This window comes from Pocillopora verrucosa, chromosome 12 (assembly GCF_036669915.1).
Source record: "Pocillopora verrucosa isolate sample1 chromosome 12, ASM3666991v2, whole genome shotgun sequence".
Classification (NCBI taxonomy): domain Eukaryota; kingdom Metazoa; phylum Cnidaria; class Anthozoa; order Scleractinia; family Pocilloporidae; genus Pocillopora; species Pocillopora verrucosa.
Genome location: NC_089323.1, coordinates 20,100,001 through 20,127,950, shown reverse-complemented (window position 1 = coordinate 20,127,950; position 27,950 = coordinate 20,100,001). Strand labels below are relative to the sequence as shown.

General features: G+C 37.4%; 1 protein-coding gene across 11 annotated transcripts; it reads left to right on the top strand.

Annotated features, from left to right (window-relative positions):
• Nucleotides 1–288: 288 nt before the first annotated feature.
• On the top strand, nt 289–27,950 carry LOC131783422 (uncharacterized). 11 transcript variants are annotated; one of them, XM_066159104.1, is made up of 12 exons: nt 289–530; nt 6,024–6,279; nt 10,537–10,741; nt 12,431–12,701; nt 13,040–13,797; nt 14,612–14,764; nt 18,227–18,410; nt 20,322–20,540; nt 20,623–20,740; nt 23,658–24,180; nt 25,438–25,670; nt 26,069–27,950. In XM_066159104.1, coding segments are annotated over exons 10-12 (594 nt in total). In that variant the 5' UTR covers nt 289–530; nt 6,024–6,279; nt 10,537–10,741; nt 12,431–12,701; nt 13,040–13,797; nt 14,612–14,764; nt 18,227–18,410; nt 20,322–20,540; nt 20,623–20,740; nt 23,658–24,178; the 3' UTR covers nt 26,428–27,950. The 11 variants fall into 11 exon arrangements, with proteins under 11 accessions (XP_066015201.1, XP_066015204.1, XP_058956151.2 ...); XM_066159107.1 differs by having other exon boundaries at nt 20,322–20,740; nt 23,658–23,716; nt 24,110–24,180; XM_059100168.2 differs by having other exon boundaries at nt 20,322–20,740; nt 23,658–23,817; nt 24,110–24,180.

Here is a 27,950-nt window from a genome sequence, read left to right as displayed (position 1 = left end):
AGACTGAGGTGCCCATAACTGTGCCCATAATCATGCGGCTGTAAGGATTTTGCTCCGCTCTCTCCAAGCATTCCTTTTCCAGACATTTCTTTTTCAGCGGGCTAGCCTAGATTCTGATAGTTAGGCCAGTGGGCGTGCTTGTAGTTTGCCGTTAAAAGAGCGAATTTTTGGTAAAAAATGGAAATTTAAAAAGAAATCGGCTTAATGCAAGTAAGTAACCCATACCATGATTACTTGTCAATCTGCTAGTGCTTCTGGGATCGCCAGCTTAATTGCGCGTCAGTCAATATGGCGCCTGATTTTGGCATGCATGCTGCAGTGGCTAGAAATTGGTCCTTTCCTTTAATTTATCTTCGAAACTTAATTTCTTTTTAAGCTACTTTGTGTCAAAAGCAACGAGTGGGATAGTGTGTCTACGAAGTCTTACCAAAAGAGCGTGAAATGCACTCGAGAGGTTACTTTGCACCTCGCTCGCTTGCTAGGACAGATTCAGCTTGTTTTGATGCGGGCAAGACAGCTCATGATCACAGGTAAGACTATTAACATCTTGTTTAGCTACACTTTAAATAACATGCGCAGAAGTAGTAACCTGTTGATCAGTAGAGGTCTCTGCCTCTTAATATTATCAACATCATAACAAAAGGTGTAAAATATCCACGCGCTACTTCTTTTGTGGATGCGCTCGAGTGCCTCAATCATTTGCATTTAAGGGAAATCCCCATGCGATTATAAAGTTCCCTTAGACGTTACTTTAGATGATCGATTTAATTTTAATCTCTAGGAATTCTTGAGTGCAAGTTAACTTTATCCGAAGCAATATTAACCTAATCAATAAATTTAAGGGTCTGACATCTTTTACGGCGACCACCAATCAGTTAAGCTTATGGCATCGCTTAAAATAACTTTTACTTTTTCCATCTTATTGCTCACGTTGGACTGAACTAATTTTAAAGTGAATGTTTTGAACCAGGGAATAGCTGTCAATGGCTTACTGTGTAATTAGCCAGTTGCCATGGTAGTAACTGGCATAATGGACAACCCTAGCTTATGAATTTGGAGTCAATTGGCTTTTCCTTCCACTCAAATTTACAAAGGGTTGGTTGCCATTGCCCTCAACAGTGTGTTCCAGAACTGCCCTTATTTTGATGATAACACTTCTAATAATGTACATGAAAAAATTATTTTTGTCTGATTGGCTAAAAACAAGTGCTTTCTCATGTAACACTAGTGCAAAGTTGTAAAACTACAGGCTTGTGCAGTTATGCTGTCTTAGAAAAATTCACTCATGCTTATTAACACCAAATTGCACTCAAAATCATGTCATTACCCATACATACATTTATGTAACTGACAGAATTGATATTTGAATTTTTTGTCTTCAATCCTCCCCAGCCCTTTCAGTACATTTGAGTCTCTCTAAAATGAGTGTGGTGATGTTTCTATGGATTAAAACATGAAGGGAAAGTTAAGGGTCATGAAAAAACCACAAAGACATAATTTGATTTAATTGTCATAATCTTACTTTATTAAATAACACGACAGTATGTAACTATCATTTTCCATCTCATGAATTAAAGGAAAAACATGCAACAACATTTTAATTTACCAAGACTGAAAGTTACTTGAAGAAAACTAAAAATAATTGTACTTAACAAGGTGCCAATTTCCTTGAAAGAATTGGGAATGGTATGTTTTGAAAAAATTTGCCAGTAGCGACTAAAAAAATCTCAGATTGATGAAAATCACAGAAGTGAACTTGAGACAACTCAAACATTCAACCCTATTCCCAAATAGAACCTTTGCTCACTGCCCACCACAACTCCAGCCAAACACTTTACAGCCACCTCCCAACACCATAACAACCACCTTGTTCCCCTTAAACCAGGTTGGGACCCTCACCCTAGCCTGTACCCTTCCTGCCTTCATCCCAAACCCAAACCCTTTCAATCCCTACCCACCTTAACACATTACCTCCCTCCTCCAGCTCCCCTGATCCCCCTCAGTCATAGTCCCATTGTGAAACCTCCACCCACAATGGTACCCTTCCCTTCCAATACCTTTCTCAGTCCTTAAACTACCACCCCTCCACTGCCCAATTACCCTCCACCCCAAACATTTTAGTTGTCTCAAATCCACTTCAGCATTGACATCAGTCTGTTTTAAAATTTTATGGGAACAACATTCCTCAACATTTTCTCTTAAATGTCTGACAACCTCTAAATTACATGCAATATCATGTTTTCAAAAGCACAGTTCTTTACTAACATGCTCTTTTGGATAACTACATACAGTGTTACTACAGGAGTCATTTATTAAACCTTTTCAACAAATCTTAGAATTAAAAAAAAAATTTAAAGGATGTGGATTGAGAAATCTTAACATTAACTAAGTACTTCAAAAAATTGCAATGAGCTGAGACTTGAATCATTTTCCCAAAAAAAAAAAAATTTAAAATTTGGATTAAAATCAACCCTGGAACACTCAGATTTCTCCTTTAGTAATAATGCAATTAGTGATGTAAAAGGTTAGCTGTTAAGTTGTCAGCTTTAGAGCATATTCTGGAGAGCTCAGAATGTTCCAAGTTCAAAATATACAAATTTTGAAATGTCATGTTTTAATTTCTAGCAACCTTGATTTAAATTCAAGTCAAAGCTCTTTTTTGGGAACAAAAAAGTTACTTCAAATCAAATGCAAGTTTTTTAAGATTTGTTGTTTGTCTAGGTGAAATATGTATTACATTGAACAACATATTGAAGAGAGTTTTAAGGCTACTTTTTACAATGAGTGACTAGCATCTACAACTATTTCTTACAGTATTAATGTTGTATCAAACATTTAGCTCATTAAAATGAAATAAGTGATTTCCAACTACGGAAGCTCTCGACTGTTTTTCAAATTCTCCTGGTCAATGCCATTGGAAAAGTCAAGGAAAAAGTAGGGAGAATATGAACACTAATTTTAAGGTGGAATAAGTAATTGCACCACAGCCGGACATGTAAACCCCAAAAACCCCACATGGGGAAAAATGGGGACCATGTTCCCCGAACCTATGCTATGGTGATTAAACCTTCTGGGTTTGAAGGTTGCTTAAAATGTTTTCATCACATAATGTTTTATTAATTACACAACCTTTGTTGGCCATTTTCTGTTATAAATTACTTTTTATTAATATTTAAATATCTCCTTTCTAGCCATTGGTAGTTACATTTGTACAAGCTGAAAAAAATGAAATAACAGATCATATTAATGTTATGAAGAAGGTAGTACTAGTAGTGCTTAATGTTTGTAACTTATTTTGAATAATTTGGAATGTCAATCTTGCTGACACTCAAAATTTTCACACTTAGTTTTCCTAGGTGAAACCAGATGAATAATAATTTAGGATTCAAGCAGTCTGTATTAAACCCTTTAACTCCCACGAGTGATCAAGACAGAATTTCTCTATACAATATTTATACACCATTCTCTGTACAATGTTCATATACCATTGATGAGAATAAAAAAATATATCAGTCAATTTGGGGATAATTAGTTGATCTGATGCTAAATTATCTCAACTAACATTATTAGAAGTGTATGGTTGACAGTAAGGAGAATTACAAATTTGATCTGAGAGTTAAAGGGTAAAAACGTATCAGAGGTTTTTGAGTTTATTTGCTGAACAATTTCTACCTAATAAGATTTAGTATTCTCCTTACCTGTTTGCTGGATAATGTATAGACTAATATTATTGGGAGAAGTTACATGTTTATCACTTCTTGGAGTTAAATGCTTACCTGGATATGATCTATGAATTCTGTCTGGCTAACTTTTGGTGCTCTCGAATGATCAGATTTCCTGGAAACTAATTAAAAGATTTCAAGCTGTTATTGCATTCTGTATTCATAAAAGTTTAGCTTACTTACCTTTTGAAGAGGCTGTGAATGAGCTGTGTATGAGCTGCAAAAATATTAAGAATTTGTACATTTGTTTGTGGTTTGAATTCCTTTTCCTGCTATGAATCGAGCTATCTGCCTTAGAAAATAGGCCTCGAGTTCCTAATGTAAACATTTTGGTGGACTTACCTTGTTTTTATAAGAGATAGACTGAAATAAGAGACTTAAGTACCACTCACCTTTTTTGCTGTTTAAAATAAAAGTTTGAGAACATACTGATTAGTAACATGATATTAGTAAAAAAAATTTATTTATTTTTAAGAGACTGATGGTGTGATGAATAGTAAACCATGAAACTGCCACTGTACAACCAAAATAGGCTTGGAGCTGCTAATAAAAGTAAATTTTGTTAGTACACTTACCTGGTCCTGAAAAAAAGAATTAATTAAGTTAGCCTGAAATAATGACACTTACCCTACTCCTGAAAAGAGGCAGTTGTTAGTAATTATTATTTTCTAAGAAAGTCACACAGAAACACAGGTTTGTTTTTTTATTTATTTTTTGTTTAGATGAACATCATTCTTAAGACACAGTAAATCTGTTATTTTGGTGACACTCTTTTGTTATATTATGTAACCATCAAACTGCAAATGTGCCCCCGAAAATGGGCTCGGAACTGCTAGAATAAAAGGTGTTAGTAAACTTACCCTGAAAAGTAAATATATTAGTAAAGATATTATTTAATTTTTAGCTACTTTTGTAAAGAAAAATCACACGCACACAGGTTGCTGCTGTTTATTTTTTTCTGAATTATTACATCAGTCCCTAGTTTAATTATAGTTGATGGTGGGATGCGCTTCTTATGTGAAAAATTTAGCATCTGTCGAAACCTCAAGTGTTCTTGTGTCAGTAAATGTTGACATCCCGATTAGAACACTCATGGTGCCCCAGATGGTTTAGAAGGTGGCTAGCTAACAAGTCAAGGTCGTTACCAAGCCTTAATAAAAAAATTGGATGCCATTTGGTGTTGAAATCAAAAGCCGAAGTTATAGCCGAAGTGAATTTTAAGCCGAAAGCCGAACTCGGAAAAGAAAATAAAACCCACCCACCTGGTGACGTCTCGGAGACCTTGCCCTACCTTTGTATGGGTTGGTTGCTGTACACATCAAGCCTCTGTGATTGGCTATGGGAGTGAAGAGTATTTAATTTCCCAATTTTTTTGGTGGCAGCTTGTAAGCTGACTTGTCAAAATAATTGGCTTAATGTATGAATTGAAAGCAAAAATTTCAACTGGGCCATATCTTAAGACTAACATGATGTTTCCTCTCCATTGTGACTCCTTGTCTGATCCATGATGTTTTGATAATCAAGTTCAAGATAAATTGGCCCGCAATTTTGACTGACAGCTGTGATGCTATCAAATTGCAACTGATAATTAGCCTACTTGTTTTTTTCTGTGACCTAAGCTGGCGTGTGCAGTTCCCTATTTCCCACTAAATGAAGCCTCAACAAGCGGCTTCAACTGGATTTAAACCTTTAAACATGATAGAAGTGGCAAATGAGCACACCTCCCAGTTGAATGGTTTAAGTTATCCAGTCATATATATTAACTAAGTCAATGTCTGGTTGAACCTTTGGCCAAAACTGTTTGCTGTAATAATTTTTGGGTTTAATTTGGTCAAAACTGCTTCACTAGATTGCAGTCCATGGAATTGCTGCCATCAGGTGAAACAGTATAAAATTGTTTCTTTAGGCGCAACTAAGCAGGGAGATCCAGCGTCAAAGAGTTGATGTTGGTATCCATGGTTGAAGAGCCATTGTAGTCCTGAAGGTTGTGTGCAGTAGATCCAGTCTTGATGTAGAATCAAGGCCGAAGTTGCAGAAAGAAAAACCTTAAGCCGAAACCTAACCTAAGCCAAAAATACCTGAAAAGGAACCCAATTAAAATTAAGGGTTGGAAAAAAGGGAGGCCCAGCCAATCCCAGGGGACCCAACTAACTAAACTAACTACATTAAATTAAGCCGAATGAGAAGTTCATGGACTTCTGTTGGAAATTTGAAATAAGGTTCAACCAGCGTACTATGTAGTAGTCCCTCTTGCCCAACCTATAAGGAATTGTCTGACCTGTTGTGTTTGTCTTCCATCAGGGTCTTCTTACTGACTCATTCCCAGATGATCATCAGAGTAAATACATGTAATAAGATGCAGCAGACATTGGAAAGGAGTGAAGAGAAACTTGACATGTAGTCTCATCTTCCCAAACAGTCCAACTCCCCACATCTTCATGTTTTCCTCATCAGAATCAAACTGGGAGGAGTCAGCCTTGACTTGTCTCGGGAAGGTGACTGGACTGGAATGGACTGCTGGAACTGGAAGTGGACCATTTTATCAGGATTAAGGCAGGTACTGTAATTAACAGATGTCAATACCAGAGGCTAAAAATGAATATATGATTATTCAGTTATATTTTGGGATATGATATAAGAATTTTGGGAATTTGAAAAGTTATAAAATTGTTGTGAAGAATTCCTCCAGAAAAACTTTCTTCTTTGACAAAGGGAATTTTTCCTTTGAGGTTGTTGTAATACTATAGTCATCTACTCACCTAAGTCTGCTTGTTCAGTGTGGTCTCCATGTGGCTGATGTTTGGATGTTGTGAGGATTGATCCCTTTTTGACCTCTGTCTGGCCTGTTGACTATCTTCTTCAGCAGCCATTTTCTAGTTCTGACCTAGTTACAGTTGCATAAGTGCACAGTCATGCCTTACAGCATTTAGCATTTAGGTGAATGGGTTTGAATCCCATTGAGACAAAAATATCTCCGATTTATTTCTTTTTTAAAATTTTTTCTCATCAACTGTCTTGGGTTTGAATCCCAATGCAAGAGATACTTTTGGTACCAACCTAGTCCTATACCAACAGCAAAACATGAATCCAAATTGTATTAAGTTGGATGCCATATTGTGAAGCTTTTAACCAGACCTTATTATCTTTTAAATTCTTTTGGTGGTATTGAACCCCAATGAAGCTCAATTTTTGTGCCACTAGGATAATTTTTGAACCATCCTGACAAACATGAAATTAAATAAAAAACAAACAAACCACAAAAAGTGATGTGGATTGGGATGGAAGCATGTGACTTGTATATAAGAAAGAGAGAGCACTTTGCGTATAAGAGAGCAGGGATCAGTGACTCATACTCAAACAAGATGGAGATCTGCATGGCTATGCATGCAAATACTTGTATTGTATTATATGTCTCAGTCTTTGGCTCATCAAGTGCTTGGAGAGAGAACATAACAGGATTTTAAGAAGGTTTTGGAACAGTTATATGGTCAAGTACTTAGCATGATAGGAAACTTTGTTGTAGTTCTTGTGCTGATATCCTTAATCAGAGAAGTGACCTTTGAAGTTGTTGTGGGCTTTTGTTAGAAGGATCAAGTCCAAGTTGCAAGTGTTTCCTCACTTTTTGAATAAGCAGTGTGGATTAGGATGGAAGCACATGACCCTTGAATAAAGAAAGAGGGCACACTCTACCAGCAAAAAAATGGGACCCTGTGACAAACTGTTAAGCCAGATGCAGATCAGTGTGGCTATGCATGCAAATTTGTTTTATAGTTGTCTCTCGTGCTCATAGGGTTGAAACATGTCAGCACTTTGAAAGAAGTGCTTGGGATGTACAGCAGGTTTCAGAACCTTTCCTTCAAGATAAATGACAAGGCCATGGACATCCGTATTAGAGATATCCATTGAAGCTGTTGAAGGCCTTTGTGATTGTTGCTCAAGTGGAGCTCTTGTCCACATTGAGGAAAAACAGTTTAAAATAATGTATTTTGCAGACTAAGAATGAGTTTAAAACCTCATGCCTCATGGTCAGTGAGAGAGTGTTGAGATATCAGTGTAGAATAGCCATGAAAGGGAACAACTCTACTTGGTTCAATAGCTGTGACTGGCATTAGCTGATTGTTATGAAGAGCTGAACAATCACATTGTTGTATTGTAACCTTTCATTTGGTTGTTGGAGATAAAAGCTGAAGACAGGATGTTGACAAAGTCTGATGGCTGTGAATTGATTCCCAAAAACTTGCCTGTGTCAGTTTGAGTGGTGGAGAATATACACATACAGGTCTTGCTTGTTAGCTTCAGTTTGTTTTTCTTTTGTTAACCCTTTAAACCCTTAGAGTGGCAAGCATCTAATTTCTCCCAACAACATCACTCCTCAATCTCACATTATGGTCATGGGAATAAAGGAAATGGTCACTAGGGAAGAAACCTTTTGATTGGCCAACAAATTCTCCTCATCAGCACCTTAGGAAATGTATAAAGAACAGTGTGGAGAGTATGCATACTGATCTTAGGGTGTAAAGGGTTAATAGCTGAGAATCGCTAGCTTAGCTTCAGGCCTGTTTCTTCACTGAACCAAACCACTTGATATTCCAGTTCTTGCTTGTTTGCATCATGCCTTTTTTTTTTCCTGATTGAGAGGTGACATTTACTTGTAAACATTCTAGATCTTGTCTCTTAGCTTCAATCCTTTGTTTCTTTCTGAAGAGTGTAAGTGAACCTCAAATTATTCCAAGTCTTGCTTGTTGAATCAAGGTTGTGTTTCTTCTGTTAGAGCTTACATCTTGTAACTGAAGAATGTAAGTGAACCTCAAATTATTCCTGGTCTTGCCTGTTGAATCAAGGCTGTGTTTCTTTTGCTAGAGCTTACATCTCTTACCTGAACATCTTCTATATCTTTATGAAAGGTGTGGTGGTATACATGTACATGCCATCGGTGCTTGGGTAGGTTTAACTTTTTTCCTCTTGGGACTGCCGTGTACATTAATTTGAGTTTATAGCTCATTGTGCTTTGGTCAGAAGTTATTTAATTATTTCCACAATAAGCTCTGTCATCACTTGCTCCCTTGCTTATGAACAACTAAATGTGTAAAATCAGTGGTAGCGCAGGAAGAAAGTGATCCACACATATGAGATATTGGAGAGATCTTAAACCATAGAATTGTATATTATGCAGGCAAAGATTAATAGGGCTGAAGGAAAGACAGAGATGCCAGGGATGGAATCAACATATTTGAAAAGACAGGATAAAGTCTATTACAGTGAGACTTAATCAGACCTTGGGTCCTAGAAAACCCTGTTAGGGAAATAGTTGCAGTTGGGGACATACAGGTGGAGCTAAAACACAGGAAGGTTTACAGATATATCTTGTAATACTTCAGTCTTGTTCCTTTTTATAAGAGCCAAATGGAGCCACTAGGCTTTCCACTTCTCGTCTCTTACCTGGAAGTCTTGCTGTCCTCTACAGGAGCTGAACCAAAGGCCAAAATATTCCAGTTTGTCCTCTTAGCCTCACATCTTGTCGTCATCCATAGGAGTTGAAATGAAAGACTTAATATTCCAGTTCTTTCCTCTTAGCTTCAAGTCTTGTAACCTTCTATAGTAGTTGAAATAGGGAACTAAATATCTAGTCCTCGCCTCTTAACGTGAAGTCTTGTTGTCATCTATAGGAGTTAAACTGAAGGATTAAATATTCCATGTCTTGTCCTTTAGCTTCAAGCCTTTGTTTCTTCATCAAGAGGTTATGTGATGCACTAAATATTCAAATTCTCACCTTTTTGCTTCAAATCTTCTTGTCCTCCATAGGAGTTGAATTGGAGGATTAAATATTCTAGTTCTTGCCTTTTAGCCTCACATCGTAGTGTCTTCTCAGTATTGGCGCTGAAAATATGAACGACTAAATATTCCAATTCTTGTTTTTTTAGCTTCAAGCCTTTATTTCTTCATTAGGAGTTGATGAGTAACACCAAATTTTCGTGATCTTGCCTCCAAGCTTCAAACCTTGTAACCTTCCATGGAAGTTCAAAATGCATCAGTTCTTGTCTTTTAGCTTCAAGCCTCTGTTTCTCCATAAAGAGTGAATTCATACTTCTTAGTATTCCATGATCCAGGTCTTGCCATTTAGCTTCTAGTCTGTTAAGAGCTGATGTGTACATGTACCTCCATATACTTCAATTCTTGCCTTTGTTTCTTTATCAAGGGGGAATGTGTTTCTCTAAACATTCCAGGTCTTGCCTTTCAACTTCAAGCCTTTATTTCTTCCTCAAGTGGTGAAGTGAAGCACTTAATATTCCAGGTCTTACTGCGTGAGGTGATATTTGTCTGACTTCATATTCTTGCAGTTGATCCAAAGAAATTGACTGGTTGTTTTGTTAAGTGCAGTAGGCTAGCATGTTGTGGGAAGTACAGCCTTTGTTGTATTCCAAGCAAACCATTTACTTTGTAACTGTAAAGTGCCTATAAGTAAGATTTAAACTACACAAAGGTTAAGTAACACATTTCCTACTGACAGTGCTCCTATGAACTCAGTACATGTGTATATAATTTGGAGTGTTAAAAAAGAAAATGAATGAAATTCTGTTAATGACTCCATAACTGAATTAATGCTCTACAAGCTTACTACAAAAAAAAAGAAAACCTTGAAATTTGTCTCGTAAATGAAATTTCTACTCTGACCTTTTACTAAATTCACCCTTTTAGGATGTTGGTATGTTTGAAATTTGCCTGTTTGGTTCCTCTTTTTTTATTTTCTTTGACCAGCTAAAATGGTTACCATTTATTTTTATGCTTTTTTGAGTTTTACCTGATTTTTCCACAGCCTTTGCTTGGTGTGAGTGTTGCTGATTTCATTAAAGAGATAACCTGAAAAATGAAAGCCTACATGCAGTTATCATGGTATACACACAGAGCTAACTTACCATCTGCAGGAAGAGCTTGAGTTGGAAAGGGTTCTCTTCTTTGCATCTTTCTTTACTGGTCCATGTGATCACCTACAATATCATCACTCCTGGAATGTGTAAAAAGTTAGTATTGTCATTTCTACTGAAGCTGAAATGTTTGCTCCCGAAAATGAGCTAGTCCCCGAAAATGGACTTAAAATGATTTCTCAAACAGAAAGAGGGGCATTCAACCACCTCACAACGAATGTGCCCCCGAAAATGGGCTTGTTTAAGTTGCTAAAAGAAAAGTAACGAGTAGAGAAAAATTTTGCCCCCGAAAATGGGCCCAAAAAGCCTGAAATAAAAGGTGTTAGTAGCACCTAACTTCCTTCTGGAAAAGAAAATCTGGTGTTAGTGATGTTCTGTTAATTGTAATTTGTAGCTAATTTATTTAGGAGAATGACACAAACACAGATTTTTGTGATTTTATTTTTTTGAAAAGATTACATTAATCCTTAGATAAATTATAATAGTTATGGGTGGGATGCGCTTTCCTAAATGAAAAATTTAGCATCTGCAGAAACCTTAAGTGTTCTTGTGTCAGTAAATGTTGACACCCCGATTAGAACACTTATGGTGCCCCAGATGGTCTAGAAGGGTGGCTAGCTAACGAGTCAAGGTCGTTACCAAGCTGTTTTAAAATAAATTGGATGCCATTTGGTGTTGAAATCGAAAGCCGGATTGATAGCCGAAGTGAATTTCAAGCCAAAAGCCGAACTCGGAAAAGAAAATAAAACCCACCCACCTGGTGACGTCTCGGAGACCTTGCCCTACCTTTATAAGGGTTGGTTGCTGTACACATCAGGCTGGGATGTTGAGTGAAGAGTTGATTTTGCCAAATTTGGTGACAGCTTGTAAGCTGTCTTGTCAAACAAATTGGCTTAATGTATGGTTCAAAAGCTGATTTTGATTCAGGGCCATTTCTTGAAACTATATTACGATGTCTCCTTTCCATTGTGACTCCTTTTTCTGCTCCCAGATGTTGATTGATGTATCATATTTTTGACATTCATTGGCCCATAATTTGGACTGACAGCTGCTATGCTGTCAAAATACAGCTGATAATTAGCCTAGTTTATTTTCTTTGTGACCTAAGCTGGTGTGTGCAGTTACTATTTCCCACTAAATGAAGCCTCAACAAACGGCTTCAACTGGAGTTAAACTGTTAAACATGATAGAAGTAGCAAATGAGCACACTTCCCAGTTGAATGGCTTAACTTCTCCAGTTAAATGACCTAATTAATATCTGGTTGAACCTTTGGCCAAAATGGTTTGCCGCAGTAATATTTTGGTTAAATTTGGTAAGAATGCTTCTCTAGATTGCAGTTCATGGAAGTGCTGCTATCAGGTGAAACATAATAAAATTGTTTTTTTTTAGGCGCAACTAAGCAGGGAGCTCCAGCATGGAGGAATTGGTGTTGGTTTCCATTGTTGAAGAGCCATTGTAGTCCTGAAGGATGTGTGCAGTTGATCCAGTCTTGATGTAGAATCAAAGCTGAAGTTCCGAAAGAAAAAACCTTAAGCCGAAACCTAACCAAAGCCGAAAATACCTGAAAAGGAACCCAATTAAAATTAAGGGTTGGAAAATAGGGAGGCCCAGCCAATCCCAGGGGACCCAACTAACTACACTAACTACATTAAATTAAGCCGAATGAGAAGTTCACAGACTTCTGTCGGAAATTTGAAATAAGGTTCAACCAGTGTACTATGTAGTAGTCCCTCTTGCCCAACCTACAAGGAATTGTCTGACCTGTTGTGTTTGTCTTCCATCAGGGTCTTCTTACTGACTCATTCCCAGATGATCATCAGAGTAAATACATGTAATAAGATGCAGCAGACATTGGAAAGGAGTGAAGAGAAACTTGACATGTGGTCTCATCTTCCCAAACAGTCCAACTCCCCACATCTTCATGTTTTCCCCATCAGAATCAAACTGGGAGGAGTCAGCCTTGACTTGTGATGTGTTAGTTGGGAAGCAGTTGGAGAAGGAAGGTGACTAGACTGGAGGAACTGGAAGTGGACCATTTCCTGAGGACTAAGTCAGGTATGGTAATTAACAGATGTCAATGCCAGGTGAAAATTGATATATTTTATGAAAACTTTAGTACAGTTGTTTTTTGATTGCAAGAATTTTTTTCAAACTTCAGCAATGGAAGGGAGAGCTGCAGAGACAGTTTCATGATAATTAATTTGACCAACAGGACAAAAAATTGTCACTCAGGAATGTGTTTCCTATGAGTAAAGGTCATTCTGTAAACTGTAAGAATTTTGGGAATTTGAAAACTTTTAAAATTGTTGTTAAGAATTCCTCAAGAAATACTTTCATTGGTGCACAAATGGAAATTTCATTGGAGTGTTCAAAACACTTTGTTGCATGTACAGAGGCTGTCAATTCACATAAGAGGTTGTTGGAATGCTGTAGTCATCTACCCACCTAAGTCTGCTTGCCCAGTGTGGTTTCCATGTGGCTGACATAATTAGAATCATCCAAACAAAAAGAAAATAAAAAACAACAAAACACAACAAGCAACAGAAAGTGATGTGGATTTGGATGGAAGGATGTGATTGGTAGATAAAGAAAGAGAGAGCACTTTTCCCATAAGATTGTGGGGATCAGTGACTCATACTCTCATACAAGATTCAGGTGACGTGGCTATGCATGCAAATACATGTAGGTATTATATGTCTCCTTGGCTCATATGGATGAAACATGGAAGCAATTTGTAATAAGTGCTTTGAGAGAGAAAATTTTGGGATGTAAAGTAGGTTTTGGAACCTTTACCAGGTCAAATGCTGAGAAAGAGAATGATAGGAAACTGTGTTGCAGTTCTTATGCTGAGATCCATAATCATAGAAGTGTCCTTTGAAATTGTTTTAGGCCTTTGTTATAAAGATCAAGCCCAAGAAACAAGTAAAATTGTTGTCCACTTTGTGGATAAGCATTGTGGATCAGGATGAAAGCACATGACTTGGATTAAAAGAGAGAGCACTCTGCTAGCAAGAGAGTGGGGTTCAGTGACTCACTACTAAACCAGACGCAGATATGCATGGCTATGTTTACAAATTTCTATTACATGTCTCTTTGGCTCAGAGGGATGAAACATGGCAGCACCTAAAAAGAGGAGTGCTTGGAATGTAAGGTAGGTTTTGAACTTGGTGAAGGTCTTTGTGATGGTTGCTCAAGTTGGTAGTGGAGCTCTTGTCCACTTTGTGGAAAATTAAAACAGCTCAAAATGAAGTATTTTGTTTACTGAGAATGAGTTTAACCTCGTGATCAATTAGAGAGTGTTAATGTGACAGTGTGGAACATCAATGTAAGGGAAAACTTTGCTTGATGTAATACCTGTGATTGGCTTTAGCTGATGATATTCAGTGTTGAACAATCACATTGTTGTATTGTAACCTTTCATTTGGTTGTTGGGGATAAAAGCTGAAGACAGGATGTTGATGAAGTCTGGTGGCTGTGTACTGATTCCCAAGAACTTGTTCTTTTTTGTTTTTGTCTTTAAATTCTCTACTAAAGGCTAAGTGGTGAAGAATGTACTTATAAGTGCTTGCTTCTGAGCCTCAGTCTGTTGTTCCTTTGTTAAGAACTCATTTGAAGAACTATAAAAATATCCAAGGTACTGGTTAATGAATCTGTAAACATCTCAAGGCTTGATCTCAGAAAAAGTCTTTGTTTCTTGATTCAGAGCTTAACTGGATTATCTTATTCCTTTCGAAGGACTCAGTTGTGTGGAAAATACATGTGCATGCTATTGATGCTCGAGTGGATTTTTTTTATGGGACTGATGTCTGTGAGTGTTGGCTCACTGTACTTAAGTTGGAAGCTCATTTCTCTATTTGCATTAAGCTCTGTCATCAGTTGCTCCCTTGAAAGTAAGCTACACATATGAGAACATAAGAGAGAGCTCTTAAGCAATTGAATTTTATTATTTACTGGCAAATATATAGGAGGCGGAAGTAAAGAAGGGAATGCCAGAGATGACATCAACATTAGGACACAAGGATAGAGTTCATCAGGGTGAAACTCAAGCAGACCATGTTAGCAATTACTAAGGGAGATAACCTCAGACTCTGGAAACCTTGTCAGGGAAAGAGTTGCAGGTAGGAACATAGGAGAAGCTACATTGCAGGAAGTTCCATAATATTTAAGTGTTGTTCCCTTTTGTAGGAGCCAAATGAAACCACTGGGAACTCCAGTTACTTAGGGAGATAACCTCAGACTCTGGAAACTTTGTTAGGGAAAGAGTTGTAGGTAGGAACATAAGAAGAGCTACATTGCAGGAAGTTCCATAATATTCAAGTGTTGTTCCCTTTTGTAGAAGCCAAATGAAACCACTGGGAACTCCAGGTTTTGCTTCGTAGCTTCAAGTCTTGTCTTCTCTAGGAAGTAAAGTTCAGGTCAACATAATCTAGTTCTTGCTTATCTTTTAAGTCTTGTCTGTCTTCTAAAGGAGTTGAAGAGAAAGACTAAATATTCCAAGCTTTGCCCCTTAACTTCAAATTTCCTCTGCCTTCTAGTGGAGCTGAAGTGAAGGACTAAGCATTCCATTGATTGCCTTGTAGCTTCAAGAGTTTTCTTCTTTAGGAGCTAAAAGGAAGGACTAAATATTCCTGTTTTTTTCCTCTTTGCTTCAAGTCTTATTGTCTTTGTTACAAGCTGAAGTAAAGGACTGAATATTCCATTTCTTGTCTGGTAGCTTCAATTCTTGTTGTCTTCAATAGAAAATGAACTAAAGTATGAAATAGTCCAGTTCTTTTCTCTTAGCTTCAATTTTTGATGTCTTCTATAGGAGCTGAAGTGAAGAACTTTGTCTCTTAACTTCAAGTCTTGTTGTCTTCTTTAGGAGCTGAAATGAAGGTCTAAATTTTTCCAGTTCTTGTCTCTTAGCTTCAAGTTTTGTTGTGTTCATTAGGAGGTGAAGTGAAAGACTAAATATTCCAGTTTTTGCCTCTTAGCTTCAAGCATTGTTGTCTTCTTTAGAAGCTCAAATGAGGAACTGAAGATTCCACTTCTTGTCTCTTAGCCTCAAGTTGTGTTTCAATAAGAGCTGAAGGGAAGGACTGCATTTTCCAGTTTTCTCTCAACTTTAAGTAATGTAATCCTATAATGGCTGAAGTAATTTTTCCAGTTCATGCCTTGTAGCTTCAAGTGTTGCTGTCTTCTATAGAAGCTGAAACAAGAGACAAAAGATTCCACTTTGCTACACATACAAGGACATAAGAGAGAGCTCCTAAGCAATGGAATTGAATTCCACACTGGCAAAGATATAGAAAGCTGAACTAAATAAAGAACATGAAGATAGAGTCTATCACGGCGAAACTCTAGCAGACCATAGTTACAGTTATTAAGGGAGATAACCTCAGATTCTTGTTAGGGAGAGAGTTGCAGGTAGGGATATAAGAGGAAGAGCTAGATCCCAGGAAGTTCCATAAATTGCTCTTGTAATACTTTGGTGTTGTTCCCTCAGGTAGGAACCAAATGCAACAACTGGTAGATTGAAGTTTTGCTTCTTAGCTTCAAGTCTTGTCTTTCATCTAAAGGAGCTGAAGGTAGAGACTAAATATTCCAAGCTTTGCCTCTTAGCTTCAAATCTGCTCTGTCTTCTATTGGAGCTGAAGCAAAGCATAGCTTCAAGAGTTTTCTTCTTTGGAAGCTGATGGGAAGGACCAAATATTCCTGATCCTCCTCTTTGCTCTAAGTCTTGTTGTCTTTGTTACAAGCTGAAATAAAGGACTAAATATTCCATTTCTTGCCTGGAAGCTTCAGTCTTGTTGTCTTCTTTAAAAAATGAAGTAAAGGAGTAAATATTCCAATTCTTGCCTCTCTGTTCTAGGAGCTGAAAGAAAGGATTATATATTGCAGGTCTTGCCTTGAATAATTATTCCAGTTCTGGCTTCTTTGCTTTAAGCTTTGTCGTCTTCCATAGGAGATAAAAGAAAAGACTTAAGATTCCAGTTCTTGCCGTGTAGCCGCAAGTCTTGTTTGTCTTCAATAGGATATGTTGTAAAGAACTCAATATTCTGGTTCTTGTCTCTCGACTTCAAATATTATTATATTCTCTAGGAGCTGAAGTAAAGGACTAAATATTCCAGTTCTTGTCTCTTAGCTTCAATTTTTGATGTCTTCTATAGGAGCTGAAGATTCCAGTTCTTGTCTTTTAGCTTCGATCTTATTTGTCTTCTACAGGGCTGAAGTGAAGGACTTAATATTCCAATTGTTGCCTCTTAGCTTCAATTTTGTTTTTTTCTATAGGAGCTGAAGATTCCAGTTCTTGTCTTTTAGCCTCGATCTTATTTGTCTTCTACAGGGCTGAAGTGAAGGACTTAATATTCCAATTGTTGCCTCTTAGCTTCAATTTTGTTTTTTTCTATAGGAGCTGAAGTAAAGGACTAAATATTTCAATTTCTGCCTCTTAGCTTCAGTTTTTGTTGTCTTCTAAAGAAGCTGAAATAAATTAAAGGACTAAATGAAATAAGGGACTGAAGATTCCACTTCTTAATTGTCTCTCAGCCTCAAGTTTTGTTTTTGTCTTCTCTAGGGCTGAAGTGAAGGACTTAATATTCCAGTTTCTGCCTCTTAGCTTCAATTTTTGTTGTCTTCTTTAGGAGCTGAAGTAAAGGACTAAATATTCCAGTTTGTACCTCTTAGCTTCAAGCATTGTTGTGTTCTATAGGAGCTGAAATGACTTCCACTTCTTGTCTCTTAGCCTCAAGTTTGGTTTGTCTTCTCAAGGGCTGAAGTGAAGGACTTGATATTCCAGTGTCTGTCTCTTAGCTTCAATTTGTGTTGTTTTTTAAAGGAGCTGAAGTGAAGGATTAAATATTCGTTTCTCTTCCTAGTGTCAAGCATTGTTGTCTTCCATCAAGGCTGAAGTGAGGGACTGAAGATTCCACTTCTTGTCTCTTAGCCTCAAGTTTGGTTTGTCTTCTCCAGGGGCTGAAGTGAAGGACTAAATAGCCCAGTTCTTGCTTCTTGGCTTTAAGTTTTGTTGCTGGAATGAAGGACAAGGTGGAGGGTGGTGATACATGACTGACTTCACTTACTTGCATTTGATCCAGATAACTGACTTGGTGTTTTTGTAGGTGCAGTAGCTGGCTTGATGTGGGTAGTGAACAGCTGTTCTGTTGTATCCAAATTAACGATTTTCTTTCCAGCTGGAAGTGCCTAGTAGGATTTAAACTACACAAGGGTTAAGTAACAGATTTCCTACAGCAGCATTCCAAATGCACTTGACCTTTTTGCAAATGATGCCCTATTATATAATTTGTTTTGTCCAAAAGATAAATGATGGAGTCTCTGTTGATGACTCAGTCACTGAATTTGCTTTAGTGGCTTTATGCCCCCAAAAAAGCTTGAAATTTGGCTTTATTGTAGATAGAATTTATACTTCAGCAATATGTTCTGAAAAACTTGCTTTTTGTTCTATGTCAATTCACTTTTTACTCAATTCACCCCTAGAGGGGGTGGAACGGTTTAAAATCTGAAATTTCTGTGCGCAGGTAAAATTGTTACAATTTTTATAAATTTATACTTTTGATGTGTTTTACCTTATTTTTCCACAGCCTTGTCGGTGTTGATGATCTCACTGAAGAGATGACCTGAAAAGCCAAGAATGTACGTTGTTATGTTTACACACAAAGCGAACTTACCAGATGAGCTTGAGATGAAAAGGGTTCTTTTCTTTGCATCTTTCTTTACTGGTCCATGTGATCATGAGCTACATCATCTTTCCTGGAATATGTAAAGGTTAGTATTTTCATTTTTACGAAAGTTGAAATGTTTGCTCCCGAAAATAAGCTAGTCCCCGAAAATGGACTTGTCCCCGAAAATGGACTTGTCCCCGAAAATGGACTTGTCCCCGAAAATGGACTTGTCCCCAAAAATGGACTTGAAATGGTTTCTCAAAGGAAGGAAGGCGCCTTCAACCACCTCACAGCAAATGTGCCCCCGAAAATGGGCTTGTTTTAGTTTCTGAAATAAGAGTTGTAAGTAGTCCTGAAATGTAGATATTTATTTAGTATAGTATTTTTGCTTAATGTTTAACTGAACATTGAGAAAATGACACAGACACACAGAAGTTTGTGGTTTTATTGTTTTCGAAAGATGTAATTGACATGCTTAGTGCTTGTAGGTGTAATCAGTGTTATTAGTCTTGATGCAACTTTGCCCCCGAAAATGGGCCTAAAAAATCCTGAAATAAATGATGTTAGTAGCACCTACCTTCCTTCTGAAAAAAATCTGGGGTTAATAATGTTATGTTAATAAAATTTGAAGCGTATTTGACATTTAGGAAAATAACACAAACACACAGAATTTTGCGATTTTATTATTTTTCTTCTTAATATTACATGAATCCTTAGTTAATGATAAGGGTGGGATGCGCTTTCCTAAATGAAAAATTTAGCATCTGTAGAAACCTCAAGTGTTTCTGTGTCAGTAAATGTTGACACCCCGATTAGAACACTCATGGTGCCCCAGATGATGTGAGAGGGTGGCTAGCTAACGAGTCAAGGTCGTTACCAAGCCTTTATACAATAAATTAGATGCCACCTGGTGTTGAAATCGAAAGCCGGATTAATAGCCGAAGTGAATTTCAAGCCGAAAGCCGAACTCGGAAAAGAAAATAAAACCCACCCACCTGGTGACGTCTCGGAGACCTTGCCCTACCTTTATAAGGGTTGGTTGCTGTACACATCAGGCTGGGATGTTGAGTGAAGAATTGATTTTGCAAAATTTGGTGATAGCTTGTAAGCTGACTTGTCAAAAGAATTGGCCTAATGTATGTTTTAAAAGCAAGTATTGATTCTGGGCCATTTCTTGAAACTCTCCCTTCTCTTCCTTGTGTTTCCTTGTTTGCTCCCAGATGTTAATTGATGTATCATATTTTTGACATTCATTGGCCCATAATTTGGAGTGACAGCTGTTATGCTGTCAAAATACAGCTGATAATTAGCCTAGTTTATTTTCTTTGTGACCTAAGCTGATGTATGCAGTTACTATTTCCCACTAAATGAAGCCTCAACATTCGGCTTCAACTGGAGTTAAACCATTAAACATGATAGAAGTAGCAAATGAGCACACTTCCTAGTTGAATGGCTTAACTTCTCCAGTTAAATGACCTAATTAATATCTGGTTGAACCTTTGGCCAAAATGGTTTGCCGCAGTAATATTTTGGTTAAATTTGGTAGGAAATGCTTCACTAGATTGCAGTTCATGGAAGTGCTGCTATCAGGTGAAACATAATAAAATTGTTTTTTTTTAGGCGCGACTAAGCAGGGAGATCCAGCGCGGAAAGTCGATGTCGGTGTCCATCGTTAAAGAGCCATTGTAGTCCTGAAGGATGTGTGTTGTGGATCCAGTTTTGACGTAGAATCAAGGCCGAAGTTGCAGAAAGAAAAACCTTAAGCCGAAACCTAACCAAAGCCGAAAATACCTGAAAAGGAACCCAATTAAAATTAAGGGTTGGAAAAAAGGGAGGCCCAGCCAATCCCAGGGGATCCAACTAACTACACTAACTACGTTAAATTATGCCGAATGAGAAGTTCACAGACTTCTGTCGGAAATTTAAAATAAGGTTCAACCAGCATACTATGTAGTAGTCCCTCTTGCCCAACCTACAAGGAATTGTCTGACCTGTTGTGTTTGTCTTCCATCAGGGTCTTCTTACCGACTCATTCCCAGATGATCATCAGAGTAAATACATGTAATAAGATGCAGCAGACATTGGAAAGGAGTGAAGAGAAACTTGACATGTAGTCTCATCTTCTCAAACAGTCCAACTCCCCACATCTTCATGTTTTCCTCATCAGAATCAAACTGGGAGGAGTCAGCCTTGACTTGTGAAGTGTAAGTTGGGAAGCAGTTGAAGTAGAAAGGTGAGTGGACAAGACTGCCGGAAGTTCCACCAAACCCACAGGGAATTTTCTGACCTGTTGTGACCTGTATCGTGTCTTTAAGACTGAAGCTTAACCACCAGAGTTGGTGAATAGACTGGACTGTTGGAAGTGGATGTAGATCTGAAGTGGGTGTGGATCTGAACTGGAGGTAGTTGATTGGATTATCAGCCAAAAGCCAGGTAAGGCTGGTCAGAGATTTTTCTAAAATTGCAAATTTTATAGTATTGTTTGTATATTATTTCTTTAACTCTCACGGTGTGATAAGTAATTTCTCTGTTTAACCTGTACCCTTTTACTTGTAAGTTAGAAGGGAGAATTGTTTGTGTTTACCTTCGTTTTGATAGATAGTGTTGTTGAATTGTGAGGAGAAGCATCGTCTTCGTGTGAAAAAATTTTTTTTCCTCAAAAATGTTTTATTTTGCTAAACCCTTTGGCCTCAAGAGTGACCAACATCTAATTTCTCCTTACAATATCAATAAGCATAAAAGAAAAACTAGTATCCAGGCTGTTTAAGTTGAGGGAATAGCGAGGATAATCTGTGAAGTTACCTTTTTTCTCTCACGTACTTGTTATTGATATCATGAAAATGAGGTTCTGGGATCATTTACAACCCATCAAATTACACTTGAAGTGTTGGATAATGAACGTTTACTTCTGCTTAAAAATGTGAAAGGAAAAAAGTGTAGATGTGATCACATTTGGTGACTTATCGTACATCATGAATTTTATAGAATGTGATGGTTTTTTTTCCAGAACAGAGATAAAGGCTGAGCAGGCCAAATTTGTATTTCTTTAGAGATTTCGCGAAAAGTTAAAAAGGAAAAATACCGCGGTCTTTTAAAGGGCTCCTCGGTAGGTGTGAAAACAAAATCAAACAAAATCAAATAAAAATATTGATCTAACCAGTTTCTTTCTTTTACATTTCTCTTAAATTCTTTTTGGTTGAAAAATTCAGTGAAAAACAACATTATCATGTATTTTTTCACCTATTATCGCTAAGCTCACTGCGTGTGGTCTAGCGGAAATGTTTTTAGAACTTTGCGGGTGGAGCTAAAAATTGTTGTGTTATTTTTTTTCCTACGAAAATAATGTTCTTTGATAGTTATTGATAGACAGTCGAAATCACGGTTGACATAGTGAAATAAGCTTTAACCAAAGTGTGAATTGACTATTAATACTAAGCCGAGTGCAGTCAATTCGAATAAAATTTTACAAGTGGTCGTTTGTCGGATTGCGGAAATTTTTTTAAGAACTTTACACTTGATGAGGGAGAGTTAGTAATTTATTTTTTACAAAACTTGGGCTGTTACTCGACGAATAATTATCAGATCTCTCCGTTAATGCAGGACAAAACAAAAATGCTCAGGCCAGTGATGTTGTTGCATGACGTTTTGATACAATACATTCAATTTCAAAGCGGAAAGTCAGGTGTAGACTTGCTTAGGGTTAGTTCTCTTTATTAATTTGTTTGAGGTATAAATGAAATTATATTCAAACAGTCGTTGCTGAAAAAAAGTTCACTTTCTGAAGTCAGATTAATTAGCGAAGTATTGTAAATGATTATTTCCCATTCACAATTGGAACACGAGTTCTGTAAGTCATTCATTCCTTTACGCGCCAAACGCGCCGCTTTCGCGGGCCATGTTTGCCCAGACTTTTCAACTTCAACCAAGTTTTTTCGAATTTTTCCACGGGAGAAACTTTTATCCCGAATAAAACCTACCTTTAATTCAAATTTCATGTATACTAAACAAGGAAATGTTTTAACACTCACCTAATTACGTTGTTTTCTCTGCACTTTGTTCTTGTTTGGTAACAACATCTCGACAGGCGCTAAGAAACCGAGTAATTAATTTTTTTTTTTCCCCATGAACCTGGAAGAAAAAAAAGTAATTTACACAAAGTTAATAAAGAAAGTTGTTTGCTGCATACTTCAAGACAAACAAACACTTACGAACGTAATATTTAAATTTTACGGTTTGAAAGTACTCGGAACTTTCTCTACACCGCACGCGAACAATAATGTTGCCTCAGCGTTTGAAAAGTGGAATGAAAATGCTTAAACACAAACCTGTGATTCTGTATTTTCTGTCGCTTCTTTTAAACTTCCTGCTTAGGTTCCTGATAGTTTAGTTCAGGCAGCGAAGGTGCGAGTAAGTGAGAGATTTAAGTGCAGTAGAATATTGTGCCTTGAATTGATTTTCAGGGAGTGAAGTTTTTGAACTACGCGCTTTGTTTTCTCCCTAGATCATGTGATCTACTTTTTATCGCTGATTGGCCTATTTTGTCACTTCGACGCACGTGATTTGATTCCAATTTCTGATTGGCCACAAATCTGACTTTGATGAGGGTTGCTTAAAGTTATGAGTAGGGCATCGAACGCTTCCCCTGAGAAACTTCAAGGCCAGTTTTCAAACTGTTTTTTTTTGGAAGGGAACAAGGGTAACCAGCACTTCCTTTAGCGGCATCATGATTAATGGTTTATTTAAAAAATTATATGTGGAGACTTTAATCTGGCCAGCACATTATAATTGTCGGAAAACTGTATGGATACCCTTCAATTTTTTTTCCGTAAAATGTCTCACTGGGGTTTTTGACATAAAGTGATGAGGAGGGAGGGGTGAGCTTGGTATTCATTTTCGTTCCTGAACCCTCGCGGACCTTTCGCGCGCGCACATCGCTCGCTGGTTCATACGCGTTGCCGCTCATATCGCCGCGTTAGTGAGAGCCGGCTTGCAAGCTACGCGCGTGTGCTTTATGGCTCGAAGTAATATAGTGCAAAAAATTGTGTATATACAAATTCTCAGCGAAAAAAAGTCAAGATTGGCGGAAGATAATGGAATTACTTTGTTTTTTTTTCCATGAGTCTGAGATAAAAGCAGCGAGTTACTTAAAGAATTTGCAAACGCAGAGTTCGAAAGGTATAATTAAAGGTCAAAATAATGGTAAGAATTTATCGCAAAGGAAAATGAAACGCTGTGTAAATGTAATCTGTAATCAATGGCTGAGACAGCGAGATAATTATTTATTAAAAATAACACCAATCTCTCTATAATGTTAGTAAATGTGACCATCACTGGTTTGTTTTATCTGTAGGCTGTAAAAGTGAGAGGCCGTTGTCATTATTTTGTGAACGGAAAATTTTCGGAATATATGTAAGTCTTATGTAATCATCAACTGCCGTCAGAATGACAAAAAAGCACTGAGTGGTTGGAGTCATTAGCTCGTAGAAGTCTCTTAATACTCCGCGTTTTAGGTAAGACTTCACCGCAAGAAATTTAATAAAAGAGATAAAACAATTTATAAAACCAATGGGAGCTTTCTCATCAATCGAACCTTGTGGAAGTTCTGACGAAAGTCATCCTTGATAAATAATTTATCAGTTTTCAATTTTGTTGTTGGTCGTGAGGTATATCTATACAAATTAACTTTTTAGGATGTAATTTGTAGAAATTTCATCTTCTGACTTTTTTGTGGACAATTGTACGAGATAGGTAGATTTTTGCGCGTTTTTTTTTTCCCAAATCAAATTTCTGTTGTTCTTTAAGGAAGAAAACGCGGGCGGAAAATCTGAGAGGGGTGCAAAAGCAGCGGAAATCTGAAGCAACTAATAGTGCATGTAAGTAAAAGCGTCTCAATGTTTATAATATTCATTCAGGCACTGTATGTGAGAGTATGGCTCTCACAGCTCATAAAGATATTCAACGTACATTTTAAAAGTGTGTGAATGCGATGTGTTTAAGACTTAAGTTAATATTTACAGATATATTTCAAGACTCAGTTTCGTGGTGAGAAAATGTGGCGTTTAGAGAAGTGCGGTAGTCTCAGTACTCAGCATGTCCATCGCTATATGTATGTTTTTGTTTGTACAGATGTGTGTGTATTTTTCATTTAGTTGAACGGGGAAATAAGCCTTTAATCTTCTTACTGCATTTGCGCTTTTCCTTATTTCGAAAGGAAACGGAATGGTTTAGAATTTCAGCATCACCTCGGATTTTAAATAATCTTTATATCAGAATATAAGTTTTATGAATAAGATTGTTTTTAACTTCCTCTGTTTACTTCGTGTTTACGTGGCCTTCCTTTTCAGTGCATTTTTGCTAGATTGAGCTTAGCAGTACCGAATACTATGTATTACATATAAAGGAGCTGAGATTTTTTTTTATTTTAAAAATAGATTTCCACTTTCTTTTATTTACCTTACACAGTGTTATCTCCCCGCCAAGCAACTCCTTCAGTTCTTAATTATTAAACACCGCAGAGAAAGTGGAAAGCATAATTTCTTTTCAAAACAGTAGGAGTCACGAATGGCACCTTGTGTTGAATGGATTTTAATTTAAATCGTAAGAAGCTCAATAAGACATCATTATTTTCTATCTATAGTGATAGCATCGGCTTTGAAGACCGACAACAAAGGGAAATGAGGCTTACCTACCATTATTGTCGGTTTTAAAGCTGTGTTCCCGTCTTTAATTTAGTATTATAAGAGTGTATAATTTAGTATACAAGTCTTATAAGAGAGGAAGAAGCATTTTCCAACGTGTAATATGTAATTTCTGGTTTTAATATCACAATTTACCTAACCTACGGCCCCATACCGTCAAAACGCAATATCATTAAACGCTTTCATTAGCACGCGCCTCGATTTTGATGGCCTTTAATTAATTACATGACCTGAAAAAGAGATAAAGTTAACTAAAACTATAAGAAACGAATCGCAGTTAGTGCGGGCAGTTTATATTTAAATTTTGGGGGTGAAATATAAAACGCAACGTAATCCTCGACCAATAAGAGAGCAAAAATCTCTGTTATTATCTGAACAATTATTCTCTATCATTAATAGTCGAAAAACCATTAACTTTTTTTACTTTCATAGGATGTTGGAGAAAATGATGACAGCTGTAGCATTATTGGTGGTGCTGGTGACCATGTTTGCAACGTTTTCACGAGCTGAGGAAAAATGTGCTGGAGGCCACATTAATCAAAATCTATGCCAGAAGACTTGCAACTTCAACAAGTGCACATGCGACATGGTGGACACAACTTCTTTCTCAAGCTGCTCTCAAAAGTGTCATATTCTCTCTTCGTGTCCTGCGATGGATTGTTCTGGTAACCAAACTTTATTTTTCCAAGCCAAGTGAAATCTCCTAACAATATCAATTCATTCATAAGCAGAAAGGCAACAAGAAGGAAATAAAATAATCAATCAGGGAATATCGTTTGATTCAACACCAAATTCTCAGTACCAAAGCAACTAGAAATGTTCAGTAGACAGTGCGAGGAATTAAGATTTAGATCTTTAAAGCAAGAGGGTTCACCCTTTGGTACTGGCAGGCAGACTTTGTTTAACAGTCAAGATCGTCTTTCGTTGGTGATCATTTCCTTTATTCTTGTGACGTTAATGTGTGGTTCAGGTGTGTTATTGTGAGGAGAAACTATATGTTAGTCACTCTTAGGGTTTAAGGGGTTTAAACTTAAAGCGTTGTCTTTTTTTTTTTTTCATTTAGGGAGAAACGCTTGTGCGCAGAAGTGTTTTTTCGGTGAGTGTAACATGAATTGTGGATCAAGTAAATTCTGTTCACAGTTATGCGTATGGAAAGCCAGGTGTAAACAGATCACGTGCTCGTCACCCGCGTGTAACCAGGTCTGTGCAAACTGTACGATGGAGTGCACCAGGGGGGTGGACAAGTGTGATCAGATGTGCCTGGGAGGAGTCTGTAAGATGAAGTGTTTTGCTACGCAGTGTAGAAGACAATGCTTTAGAGGAAGTTGTGATTACATCGGCGAATCTCAGAGTAAGGCGTCAATAGTTCAAGTCAGAGCGTTACTGTTCCTGATTACTGTTGTTGGCCCATTAAGGATATAACGAGAGATCTCCTGGGACAATACTAGCGAAGGACGATACCGTCTATAGTTGATAGCCAATAAAACAATTGCCAATGAATGGGCGTTGTCACATCTGGCCACATATTTTATAGAAATAGTCCATTTAGTGGTGCATCCAGGAGAAAGGCATTCCTTGGAAGACATGTTAACCTGTAGAATCAGAGCGGAATATCTTTATCAACCCCTTAATCCCTGAGAGTGACTGGCATCTAATTTCTCATTTCAATACGACCCATGAATCCAACATTAAGGTCATGAGAATAAAGGAAATGATAAGCAACCGAAGAACCTCTTGATTGTTAAACCAATTCTCCTCACCAGCACGTTAGGAAATGTATAGAGAACAGTATGGAGAATATGTTTAATGTTTAAATATGGGATGATCAGTATTGTAGGGAGAAATTATGTGCTGGTCACTCTTAGGGATTAAAGGGTTAGGAAAGTCTTAAAAAGGACTTTTTGAGAGGTTTCCAAGTTGTGTTGAAAACACTGGACAGGTGCACTCGACCCTTGCAACTTCGTGGCTTTACATCTGCGTGCTTCCTTCCTTGTTGTGCATGGAAAAAGTATTGCTATGTATAAGTTAATCTATAAGAGAAGTTAATCTCCTTTGTACCTGTTGTTTTGTTTCGCGACTAAATAATAATAGCAAGTGGTACAGATTTCCTAACAATTGTTTGCCTTTGTGATGTCTGTTGGACCTTCATTGAGGACTGAACAATCGAGAAATAGTTAATTAATAAGTTAATCAAAAATAGATCGACGTGTTCAACTCTTATAACCCTTTAATCCCTAGGAGTGACAAGGTTCTAATTTCTCTTTACAATCTATCCCTTGAATCAAATGTTTAAGCTAGGAGAATCAAGGAAATGATCAGCAACTAACGAAGTTCTTGATGGTTTTACAAATTCTCCTTTTTAGAACATACGAAATGTATAGAGAACAATATGGAGAATATGCATAATGATGTTGCGGTGCAAAGAAAATTATACAGAGCTTCTGATTAAACTACAAGCGGGTGGTCATTATTAGTGCTTCGGGACGAGCGTTTCTTTGCCCGAGGGGGGAGGGGGGAGGGGTTTGAGGCCTTGAGCGACACGGGACGGTGGAAGGTCTGCAAGGGATCTGGTACTGGGAACTCCCGGCGAACCTCTTCCTGATTCGTCTCGAATCTTGCCCTCGGGCAGAGAAACACACGTCCTGCAGAGCTAGTAATCAAGGCCCGCTGTTGCTCACAGGCTATAGAGATTATTAATTCCGGCGCACTGATAAAATACAGAAACAGGTGGTTTTCAAGATAGCCATTATACTTCTTACTAGTCAGAGCGTACGAGTGTAGCATGACAAAGAATAGACGCAAATAAAGTAATAAAAATGGATGGATTGAAATAAAACGGAAGACGAAGAGACAAATTGTTGGGACTTCACTGCATAACGCTCGTAAATGTTGTAACATTAGAAGTGTAAACCTTCTCTTTCCCGTGTGTGACTTACGAAAAGAAA

What these genes read in the sequence shown, in the direction of transcription:
- LOC131783422 (XM_066159103.1), top strand. An exon ending in TCCTGCGATGGATTGTTCTG is followed by an intron (nt 25,671 to 26,068) that starts GTAACCAAACTT and finishes TTTTTCATTTAG; the next exon opens with GGAGAAACGCTTGTGCGCAG.